General features: G+C 41.1%; 1 protein-coding gene across 1 annotated transcript; it reads left to right on the top strand.

Annotated features, from left to right (window-relative positions):
- Positions 1-984, top strand: LOC110892309. The gene has a single exon (XM_022139483.1). The coding sequence runs from the start codon at positions 1-3 to the stop codon at positions 982-984; it is 984 nt and encodes a 327-aa protein (XP_021995175.1).
- Positions 985-12,248: the final 11,264 nt, after the last annotated feature.

Genomic DNA, 12,248 nt, shown 5'->3' with positions numbered 1-12,248 from the left:
ATGTCAGGAACATCCGGACAAAATCAGATAATAATACAGAAGGAAGGAAGTTCTCTTTCCCAGTTTCAGTGTCCGATTCTGAAACCAACAAACTATACGGTTTGGGCTATTCGTATCAAGACGATTCTTGAAGCGAATGGTTTATGGGAAACGATTGAACCAGCAGAAAATGCAACGGTAGACATTAAGAAAGATAAGTCTGCAATTGCATATTTGTTTCAAGCAATACCAGAAGATGTTGTATTGCAAGTTGCAAGTTGTAAGACTGCAAAGGAAATTTGGGATAATCTAAAGGTTAGACACGTTGGTGTTGATCGGGTACAAAAGGCGCGTATGCACACGCTATTATCAGAATTTGAATTGTTGCAAATGAAGGATGACGACACTATTGATTCATTTACCGCAAAGATTAATAGTATCGTTACCCGGGCAACTGAAGTAGGAACGACGTTGAGTCAACCGACTCTAGTACGCAAACTCCTAAATGGCGTACTGGGTAAGTTTACTCAAATAGTTGCCTCCATGGAACAATACTCCGATCTAGAAACTATGACGCTAGAAGAAGCGGTCGGAAAATTAAAAACGTATGAAGAAAGGTTAAAGTTGAAGAAAAAGGAAAGCCCCGTGAACAATCTAGAAGAACTCCTGTATGCGGGTCATGGACAACATGTTGGAAATCATGGACGAGGGAGATTCCGTCCGTCACGAGGCCGAGGGAGAGGAAATTATCAACATAGGGGTGAAGGACACACCTCTTACGAGTCGGAAGGAACCGACAAACCACAAAGTGATGATAGCAAGCAAGAGACACCGACTATGAGAGATAAGTCAAAAATCACTTGCTATAGAAGTGAGAAACTTGGGCACTATGCCTATGAATGCCCAACCAAGAAAACCAAAGAAAGTGAGACACTATTGGTCGAAATAGAAGAAGATGATGATGAACCGGCACTTCTGATGTGCCTAGACGCTGAAGAGAAATAGAAACGTGAAACTTGGTCGTGTGATACGATCAAGGGGAAGAACCGTGTGATGCGGAGATAACCTGTGAAAGGTATGATAAAACAGTCCAGTGAGTGGATCGGATCAAAGCGAAGAATCCGTGAGGGAAGCAATCAATAACGAAGAACTCGTTGTGAGAGACAACCGTGAAGAAGATAAATCAAGAAGACACGCGTATCCTGTGACTGGGTCAAAAATTGTTGTGTGATACAACCGCAAGACAAATCTGAGTGAGTCAGTTTATCAAAATCTATGAGAAATGGATTCCGATCATGTGATATGATGATGGGCAAGTTAATCAAGACCGGTGGAGTTCGTGTTGAGACAACTACATAAGAAAAGGTTCGTGTGATACAAATCAAGTATGGTCAAGACAAGTGTGAAGCAAGTCCGTGTGAAGAGAGTTCAAGTAAAGCAAGTTCGTGAGGAGCAAGGTTCATGAATAAGAAGATACATGTGAAGTGTTAAATACCGAGAAGATTCGAGAAGATAAAACTGTTCGGAGTTCAAGATCTACAACTCAAGGATGTTCGTGATTAGGGGGTGTGTAGGTCCCTCTCGGAGGATGACGAACCTAAACCTTGTTATACAAACCCACTAGCGAGTGCGCAATCCAAGCTAGCAAGCAAACCGAGATGAAACAAGTATAAACACAAACACACAAAGGTTCACCGATTAACACCACTTGTATTAATACGAATGAAGGTTCCGGTTACAAGCACAATGTTTACAAATCAGTTTTGCAAACTCTCAAGGTGTGTGTGTGTGTTTCGGACAGAATGCTCTCAACTTTCTATCTCTCTATGTGTGCATCTGTCTATCAACATACACTGCATGGGTATATATACACCCAGCCCAGGTTGTCTTGTCCGAAGGATCTGATAGATGATCGAAGGATCATCTATCGATTACAAAGTCTTCGAAGGATCTGCATTAACCTCGAAGGATGATCTATCGAATCATCCATCGAAGGTTCATCTTTCGAGTTCATCGAAGGATCAACATTATCCTTCGATGAGCATCCTTCGAGCCAGACAAAGGACAACCATATTTCTAACTGTTTGGCCAAGTCAAACTAGGAGGACAGTTGACTTGGTCAAACTTACATGACTAACAAGGACATCGTTTATAACGTGACCGAATACAGACAAAGTACAGACACAAGTGCACCAACAGGGTGAATGAAAGTTATAATCCCTACACATCCTTAAAGTACAAGGGTTTATTAGTAATTAGTGTAAAGTATGGCGGTTACATGGCGGTTATAAAGTTCAGGGGGTAGTTATGACATTTCAGAAGTTTGTAACTTCCACCCCAAGGGTTGCGAAATCCCTTGGGACACACCTCTTGATTTCGGCAACCACAAGGAAAGGAAGGGGACGCGACTTTTGACTTATGGACACACCTCTTCATGATTCATTCTCATCCACACAATCTAGAGACACACCCGTTCGTGAAGAGACGTGTCTATTGGATCGCACCCGTTAAAAACTATAAATAGGGGTCATTTGTTTTTCATTTGTACACCACATTAACTCTCATTCGAAATCAGTTGTACATATACACACATTCAGATTGTATTGTGTTTCGATTATTGTTCAAGTTATACAAGTTTGTTTATCATGTTCTAGAGATCAAGATCCATTTTGGGGCCAACAGAAATGGTGTCTTTCTTAACCAAATGATAAGATTTCAATGGACAGATCATGAAGGATTATACAAAATCTACCAAGGTTAATTCGGTCTAATCTATTAACAAAGTGGCTTTATAATATCAACAAAATAGCCTAATGACCAAGAATCATGTTACATTTGTGTTTGTATTTTGAGAACTTCTTTTGCTTTCCAATAACTCACGTAACTTGCAAACACCAAGATCCTATGGAGATATGCCAAGACAACAAATCCATATGAAAATATTTGAATCATTTCTCAAACCATACCAAATATCAAATACATTCAACAAGCAACATATATCTTACAAGTAAACTAGGAAAAGGTACCAGTTATTACAAAATAACTTGTTACAAAGTTTAACCCGCAATATACCCGATAGCCGATGCTAGTTATCTGATAAAACCCCGTCCCATTGCGATCCCAGCAACAAACAATCGCAAACCCCCCAAATCAATTCAAACTTCCTGCATCCTTCGTACGCATACCATGCAAGATTCTTCCATTGAACATCATTGTCTATTCGAATGATTTGAAAGAGTCTGGAGTGTACGTTGCATTTAAGCCTATATAAGGCTATATTGAGCTGTTCAATAAAACAACCAGCTTTTCTGTTTCCTTCGTATACTTCTTTTCTTTACCATACAAAAGCAGCAAACCTTTTGTCTATTATTTTCTTTTATACGCGAGTTGTGCCAAGGTCTGAACCAACAATGCAGGAGGTAAATGTTCTTATAAATAATTATATAAGCAGTTTGAATAAGCAATCTTATGTGAAGAGGTGGCTGAGCCAGAGGCTGTCCCACATGCAGAACCAGTCAAGAAAAGTGAATATTTTATACCGAGTATACAAATGAAGAGAAATTAATTGCTATCTATTTGGTGGAAATGGTGTCTTTCTTAACCAAATGATAAGATTTCAATGGACAGATCATGAAGGATTATACAAAATCTACCAAGGTTAATTCGGTCTAATCTATTAACAAAGTGGCTTTATAATATCAACAAAATAGCCTAATGACCAAGAATCATGTTACATTTGTGTTTGTATTTTGAGAACTTCTTTTGCTTTCCAATAACTCACGTTAACTTGCAAACACCAAGATCCTATGGAGATATGCCAAGACAACAAATCCATATGAAAATATTTGAATCATTTCTCAAACCATACCAAATATCAAATACATTCACCAAGCAACATATATCTTACAAGTAAACTAGGAAAAGGTACCAGTTATTACAAAATAACTTGTTACAAAGTTTAACCCGCAATATACCCGATAGCCGATGCTAGTTATCCGATAAAACCCCGTCCCATTGCAATCCCAGCAACAAACAATCGCAAACCCCCCAAATCAATTCAAACTGCCTGCATCCTTCGTACGCATACCATGCAAGATTCTTCCATTGAACATCATTGTCTATTCGAATGATTTGAAAGAGTCTGGAGTGTACGTTGCATGTAAGTGTTGGTATCATCGTCATCGGAAACCCAGGACCATTCGGAACGGACGGTGTTGTGACCGCACACACAATCGTTATACAACCCACAATAATAATCACAGTGCATCATTATGAATCGAACAAAACAAACTTGTGAATGATAATGAAACTAACCGAACAGATTTTGTAACGAACTTGAACTTTGAATAACAATCACTTGTAAATACAGAAACTTGACTAACTGAACCGAACGAAGAACAAGAGATTTGCAGCCGGCTTTATATGCGATGAACGGGCACGTCTCAACAGTCACAACGTTTCAAACGAAGAGATATGACGTTTCAATGATAACCGCTCATGCGGTTATTTTGCTTTCGACGTACCGGTTCATGAAGCTCTCGGCCCAAACCGCTTGTTTCCTAATCGCTACATAACCTACTGGACTTACTATCTTGTTCGACCCACTAGACTTGGCCTCCGGCCGAAATACATAATATAGACATAAACAGTTTTGACCCATTATAACTAAACAAATTAATAAAAACGATACCGGCCCGTAAAACCGTTTCTTCTTCTCGGATGGACTTGATTAAACTTCGTTCTTCATTCACCGCCCTAAGCAAGAACATCCGAGTCTCCGGCCGCGATCACTCCTTGCGATTGTTGGTGACCTCTATCTTGACCACCACGTCGTCGTCGCTTGATTCGTCGAGCCAACCGCAATTGTTGCTTGAATTTCCAGCCATGCCATCTCCCTTTCTTTCACGCTCTTTCTTCATGTAGTCGAAGTACCACTCGACTAGTTCCAGGTAATAGATGTAGGCGACTTTCATCTCGTATGCATCATCCGGTTCGTAACCGTACTTGGCCGCAATCACGTCCCACATATTTTTCTCCATCACTTCTTTGAACCCTCCGTTGTGCTTCACGATGCGGTGTAACAATATGAGACTAAGGTCTCGGCCATCGATCAGTTCTGGCGGCATTGCTTTCTCACATACGATCCCGAGGAAATCCGTAATGAACCAAACCAAGACTTCTTCGAATGGTGCATCGAAGAATCTTTGGTGTTTCTTTATTTCCTCGTGCAATGTAATAAGATCTCCCGGTTCCACACAACTTTCCATAATCATGTTTCTTTCAACGACGTCCTCCTCGAGTTGTGAGAGAATTAACGCTCGTTCCCGAAGCGTTTCTCTTGATTGACGTGGGTTATCTTTCTCGCCTTCAATGTAAATCAAAAGTGCCTTTTTCGCTTTCTTGGAATACACAACTTCCTTCTTTTTAACCTTTGAATTTTCACCGTACACTTTCTTCTTGTTTCTTGCTTTCTCGAATTCCCTTTCGTAGTATTCACCCAAACACTCTTGGAATTCTTTCTTTTCCTTCTTGTAGCCGTTGTCAACGCCAAGATTATCGTAGAATGCATTGAGATAATCTTGTTCCAGGTCGACTTCCGACTTGTCTTCATAAATGTCGAACCCTTTCGACCGACAACCAAACATTTTCTTTAACACACACGTTTCCCCCATGGTAACCGTTTCTATCCCTTGAAACAAGAGTTGTTCTAGACTTAGAACATTCTTGTCTAGACTTGTTGCATAACTTACGCATGGGATCGTCTTGTCTTTGCCGTCCACCTGCACTCTCACTTCTCCTATTCCATGCACAAACGAAAAATCTTTCCTACTTTCGTTTGTCACAACCCCAAAGTGTCTCTTGAAACACTTAAACATATTCCGGTTTCCCGTCATATGTGTTTTGAACGTGGGATCAACAACCCATATTGAATCCCATTTGCCACCACAAGTATCTTTCACAACATAATCACTTTCAATTGGTAACAGTGATAATTTGATATACTTACTTGGGCAAATCGATGCGATATGACCGAATTCCTTGCACTTGAAACATCGGACTCCCGGTTTCCTCGGTCTACCCACCGGTGCATTAGATTTCTTACCGGACTTCTTCACGAAACCCTTTGGAAACACTTTCCTTGGAAACTTCTTCACCGGTGATTTCCCGGTTCGCATGGTTGGCTTCCCCTGCGCGTACTCATCCTCTTCCGCCGCCCGGCCGCACTTTCCACTACGAACAATAACATCTTCACCGTGATCGGTTTCCACCGATTTTCCTTTGTTTCCACAAACCCGGTTCCCATCTTGATCACAACTCCTTCCGCTTCCTGTTAAACCTGGCTCTGATACAATGTTGGTATCATCGTCATCGGAAACCCAGGACCATTCGGAACGGACGGTGTTGTGACCGCACACACAATCGTTTTCATACAACCCACAATAATCACAGTGCATCATTATGAATCGAACAAAACAAACTTGTGAATGATAATGAAACTAACCGAACAGATTTTGTAACGAACTTGAACTTTGAATAACAATCACTTGTAAATACAGAAACTTGGCTAACTGAACCGAACGAAGAACAAGAGATTTGCAGCCGGCTTTATATGCGATGAACGGGCACGTCTCAACAGTCACAACGTTTCAAACGAAGAGATATGACGTTTCATTGATAACCGCTCATGCGGTTATTTTGCTTTGGACGTACCGGTTCATGAAGCTCTCAGCCCAAACCGCTTGTTTCCTAATCACTACATAACCTACTGGACTTACTATCTTGTTCGACCCACTAGACTTGGCCTCCGGCCCAAATACATAATATAGACATAAACAGTTTTGACCCATTATAACTAAACAAATTAATAAAAACGATACCGGCCCGTAAAACCGTTTCTTCTTCTCGGATGGACTTGATTAAACTTCGTTCTTCAGTAAGCCTATATAAGGCTATATTGAGCTGTTCAATAAAACAACCAGCTTTTCTGTTTCCTTCGTATACTTCTTTTCTTTACCATACAAAAGCAGCAAACCTTTTGTCTATTATTTTCTTTTATACGCGAGTTGTGCCAAGGTCTGAACCAACAATGCAGGAGGTAAATGTTCTTAAAAATAATTATATAAGCAGTTTGAATAAGCAATCTGTGAAGAGGTGGCTGAGCCAGAGGCTGTCCCACATGCAGAACCAGTCAAGAAAAGTGAATATTTTATACCTAGTATACAAATGAAGAGAAATTAATTGCTATCTATTTGGTGGAAATGGTGTCTTTCTTAACCAAATGATAAGATGTTGGTGCACTTGTGTCTGTACTTTGTCTGTATTCAGTCACGATGTAAACGATGTCCTTGTCAGTCCTGTAAGTTGACCAAGTCAACCGTCCTCCTGGTTTGACTTGGCCAACAGTTAGCAAATTGGTTGTATTGTCTGTGTCGAAGGATAGCTCATCGAAGGATAATGTTGATCCTTCGAGGTGCTCGAAAGATGAACCTTCGATGGATGATCTATCGATCATCCTTCGAGGTAAATGCTGATCCTTCGAAAGCCTTGTAGTCGATAGATGATCCTTCGACCATCTATCGGATCCTTCGGACAAGACAATCTGTGCTGGGTATATATATACCCATGCATTGTGTGTTCACTAGTTAGACAGAAAGAGACTTGAAAGACAGAGGCACACCGAGAGATAGAGAGATTCTTGAGAGCATTCTGTCCAAAAACACATACACTTTGAGAGTTTGCAAAACACATTTGTGAACATTGTGCTTGTAACCGGAACCTTCATTCGTATTAATACAGTGGTGTTAATCGGTGAACCTTGTGTGTTTGTGTTTGTTCTTGTTTCATCTCGGTTTGCTTGCTAGCTTGGATTCCGCACTTGCTAGTGGGTTAGTATAACAAGGTTTAGGTTCGTCATCCTCCGTGAGGGACCTACAAGTGGTATCAGAGCTAAGGCTCTTTACCTTGTTTAAAACCGGGTTTTGTTCAAGTTCTTGGAGTGTTTGGACACTTGGTTTAGATCCCGTTTTTAGTGTTTTTCTTGGATTTCTTGGCATAAAAACGTGTTCTAAACCAACCGGGTGTGTTTAAAAGCGGGTTGGGTAACTTAAAACTTGTGTTTAAGTGACTTTGTGAATTCCGGCCAAATTCCGGTCATTATTCCGGTGACTGGTTTCTGGATAAGGTGGTCCATTTTGGGCAATATTTTCAAAGTTGGTAGAAAGTACAATCTGACCATCCCTTTTGCCGAAAGTTGACCTTACCTTCCCATCACCTTTTCACCAACCTTTCACATCAGTGTCAGTGTGTCAGTGGGTTTCGAAGGATATCCTTCGACATCGAAAGACCATCTTTCGATCAAGGAAGCTTCGATAGATATACATCTTTCGACCCATCCTTCGAAGTCAGAGTCTTATCCTTCGAACCAGGGAATCTATTCGAAAGACAGTTATTCGAAAGATAAGGATATATACTCGAAAGATAAGGATCTTTCAAATTGTGAATCCTTCGAGTTTGTGAATCTTTCGAAATCATTGTTCGAGATCCAACAGTGATCTTTCGAGCACTGTTGATCCTTCGAACAAGATTTGATCTTTCGATTGTGGTCTGTTTATAGTTAACAAGTTTCTGTTTTTCAGATCTTTCGAATCAGGATCCTTCGGCTGTGTGTGATCCTTCGGAATACTCATATAGAATTTATTTTTCTTATCAATCATGAATCCGAATTGGTGGAATCTGGCTCCAGACAGTGGAAAATATACAAGTTCAGGTTCCACTCCCTCATGGTGGGGTACACCGGCTCCCGATAGTGGAAAGTACACGTGTACAAGTCTATCACCTTCATGGGCCGAGTCTCCGGTGTCTACATCTTCACAAGCAAATGCCATATCTTCAAGTCAATGGGCATTAGTATCGAATCAAACTCCGAGCATCCAAAGTATTTTATTGAGCGAAAGCGAAACCGGAAGTTTGAATCGTCCTCCAAAGTTGATGCATCTAAATGAATATCCGGGCTGGGTTGACAGATTTCGTACATACGTTCTTGGTCAAAACACCGAACTGTGGATACGTTTCACCACAGATTTCGATCAAGCTATAGAGGTTGCTGCTTCAGACACTGCTACGTTTGCCGATCTTCCTGAAGATCAGAAGAAAACGTATGATCTGGAAAAGAAAGCATACGCCATTCTCACTCAGGCGTTAAGCAAGGATATTTATCACCAGTTTGTCAGTTTCAAGACAACTAAGAAGTTGTGGGACGGGTTGAAAACCAGAGGAGTAGGGAATGAAGCAACACGTCAGTTACGTCATGATCTGCTCAAGAAAGAATTCGACTGTTTCACATGCATGGATAAGGAGTCTTTGGGAGACATGACAAGCCGGTTTTATCATTTGCTTACTGAGTTGAATAATTTTGGTGTAACAACAACTCAAGCAGAAGTGGTGAAGAAGTTTGCTGATGCTTTGCCTCCTCAATGGAGCAGCTTCTTGGAAATCCTGAAGTACAACGAAGTGTTGAGAACTACTAATATCAACGACTTCGTTCAGCTTTTGGAAAACAAGGATCAGGAGGAAACATTAAAGGCGAAGAGAGTTCCATTGCCACAAAATCCAGAAATGTATTATGGAACTTCAAGTACTTCGTCTGCAAGAACTGGTCCACATGCTCCACTGCAAACGGCATTTGTCACAAGTACAGATATGTATGGCAATCCGGTGCAAGTTCCTGTCAAGCCACCTCCCACCACAGACATGTATGGAAATCCAATACAACCACCTCCTCCTCCTCCTGCTCAACAACAACGTGCATGTTATGGAGGAACATCATCTGCTGGTCAACAATCAAAGCCAAGTACAGTACAGCTCGACACTTCCAGCTTCTCTAAAGTCAGTGTAGAAGTAGCTAAGGAACACATGGAGCTGCTTAACACTGTAGTGAGCGCGTACTGTGGGTTAATTGAAGGTCAGATTGGCAACATTAATCTGACACAAGAAGACTATCGGCAGATTGATAAAGAAGAGATGGACTTGATGGATATCAAGTGGGCCTTTGCGAGTGCTGTGAGAAGGGCAAAGGATTGGATGGAAAGTACTGGCAGAACCAGCTTGGAGAGTAAGAGAGACACCAAGTATGGGTTCGATAAACAAGCTGTAAAGTGCTTCAACTGTGGTGAACGGGGTCACTTTAAAAGGGAATGCACAAAGCCAGCACGGCACGGGAACCAAAACCCCTTCAGAAACCAAGGCAACCAGCAGAACCAGAACAGAAACAATGAGCGTACATTGGTGCCTGTCAACAACCAAACCAACCGGGCACTTGCGGTTCAGGTGGATGAAGGTTGTGACTGGTCAATCCAGTTGGGTGGTGATGCTCCTGATGGAACAGCATGTTTTGCTCAAGTTGTGAAGGAGTTAGTTCACACCAGTGGTGGAGAATCTTCTGCAAGTGGTGGTGAATCGTCTGAGGATAAAGACTCTTCTGGGTACAGCAGGAGCGTTGATGAAGAATCATCCAGTTCTGGTGATGATCATGTGGGTGAGACATCAAATGCAGCAATCGATGCAGATATTGATGAACTTCTGGAGGAAGCTGCAGCAGAAACTCAAAGAAGATCTATTCTGGTGGATCAAGCTGCTTTTACTTCGTCTTCTCTCCATTCAGCCTTTATGGCTAATGTCGACGGTTCATCAAGTCAGGTATGTGTCGATGAACCCACTGCTATTACTTGTGATGAATGTGATAGATTGCATGCTAGATGTGCTGATTTAGAGAAAAGTATGTCTGAGTTGCAAGGCAAACATGATGCTTTACAAGCTAGTTTGTTTGACTTGCAAGACAAACTTACTACATTGAATGAGAATTTGAGTAACTTGCAAAGTAAGCACGAAGCTTTGCAAGAAAAGTATGATGTGACTTTTATCCACAATCAGAAATTGACTGTGGACCTTTCCAAATGCACAGAAGCCAACATGTTTTACGAAAACCATGAAAAGGAATTTAAGTCGGTAATCGAGAAATTAAAGAAAGATAAAACCGAACTAACTAAAATGGTTTCCAGAAAACAAACGGACATTAATTTGTATATATCTCGTCTTGAGACAATGCAAAAAGAAATGGCGTGTGTAAAAACGGAAAGTGAGGCAATCCAACTCAAGCTAGATAGTTATTTGAGTTCTAGCTATGTGTTGGATCACATCATTGATGTCCAAAAGGAGAAAAGGGACGTCACGTGCATAAGCTATATGAACTGTCCACCACCAGTGAGACATAATTATGATGCCATGCCGGATGAGGAGGACAGAGTGTTCTTTGAACCATCTGTGCCTCTAGATGTGAAAGAGTTTGCAGCAGGACTCGGATACCAGAAAGAAGTATCCTCAGATTCAGATGGGTCAGCAGATACTTTTGTAACTGCTGAACAGAATCAGGATCCTCCAGTTGTGATTGAGGATGCTGATTCTTCTGATGATGAATCTGATGATGCTGTTCCAGCAAAGTCTGATGCGGTAGCCAAAAATGAGGACATACCTCTCGAGAATCATATTCTATGTGATCCTCCTGCAAAACCCGCTAAGACTATTGCAATCGAGTCCTCGTCTGAAAACGAGTCGGAGAGTGTGAATTTGCTGTACACTCTGGTTGGTGATGATAAGATTTATTCAGACAAAGATTTTCCTATTAAGAAAGTTAATCAATCCTTAATCAGTAAAGTCTTTGAGAATTCGACTAGTAAGTTTTTGGGAAAGACAGGACCACGTGTTACAGTTACACAGTGTCCTCCTATTCCAAAGGACGAAATTCGAAAACAATATGGCAACAAGAAATTACCAACAGTGCAGAAACAGCAAAATCACACCAAGCCAAAAGGAAAATCTCCGGCTCAAGCGCAAAAGAAGCCGAATCAGAAGAAAAACAAGAATGTAAACTTTGTGAAATCGACGGGAACGGACAAAATTGAAACGTTTGAAAATAAATCTAACTTAGATTTTGTCAAGAAAGCTACTGTTTTGAAAAGAAATGAACAAAACAGTTCAAAGCCTAGTACCTCGGGTTCACAAAGTTCAACATCATCGGCTAAGAGATCACATGATACTTCGGGGTTTGTTGAACGAAGATCATGTTTCGAGTGTGGAACAATTGGACATATAATTCGAAATTGTCCATATCTTCATAAGCAAAAAGAAAAAGTTGATGTTCCCCGTGACCAAACTGGCCGTAAGCAATCTGTTTCTGTAAAGCAAGATCCCCGCCTTATAAAAGAGAGGGAAAA

Source organism: Helianthus annuus, chromosome 12 (genome assembly GCF_002127325.2).
Source record: "Helianthus annuus cultivar XRQ/B chromosome 12, HanXRQr2.0-SUNRISE, whole genome shotgun sequence".
In the NCBI taxonomy this organism is placed as follows: Eukaryota; Viridiplantae; Streptophyta; class Magnoliopsida; order Asterales; family Asteraceae; genus Helianthus; species Helianthus annuus.
This window is presented reverse-complemented; position numbering and strand designations above follow the sequence as displayed.

What these genes read in the sequence shown, in the direction of transcription:
- LOC110892309 (XM_022139483.1), top strand. Translation starts at nt 1, where the DNA reads ATGTCAGGAACATCCGGACAAAATCAGATAATAATACAGAAGGAAGGA.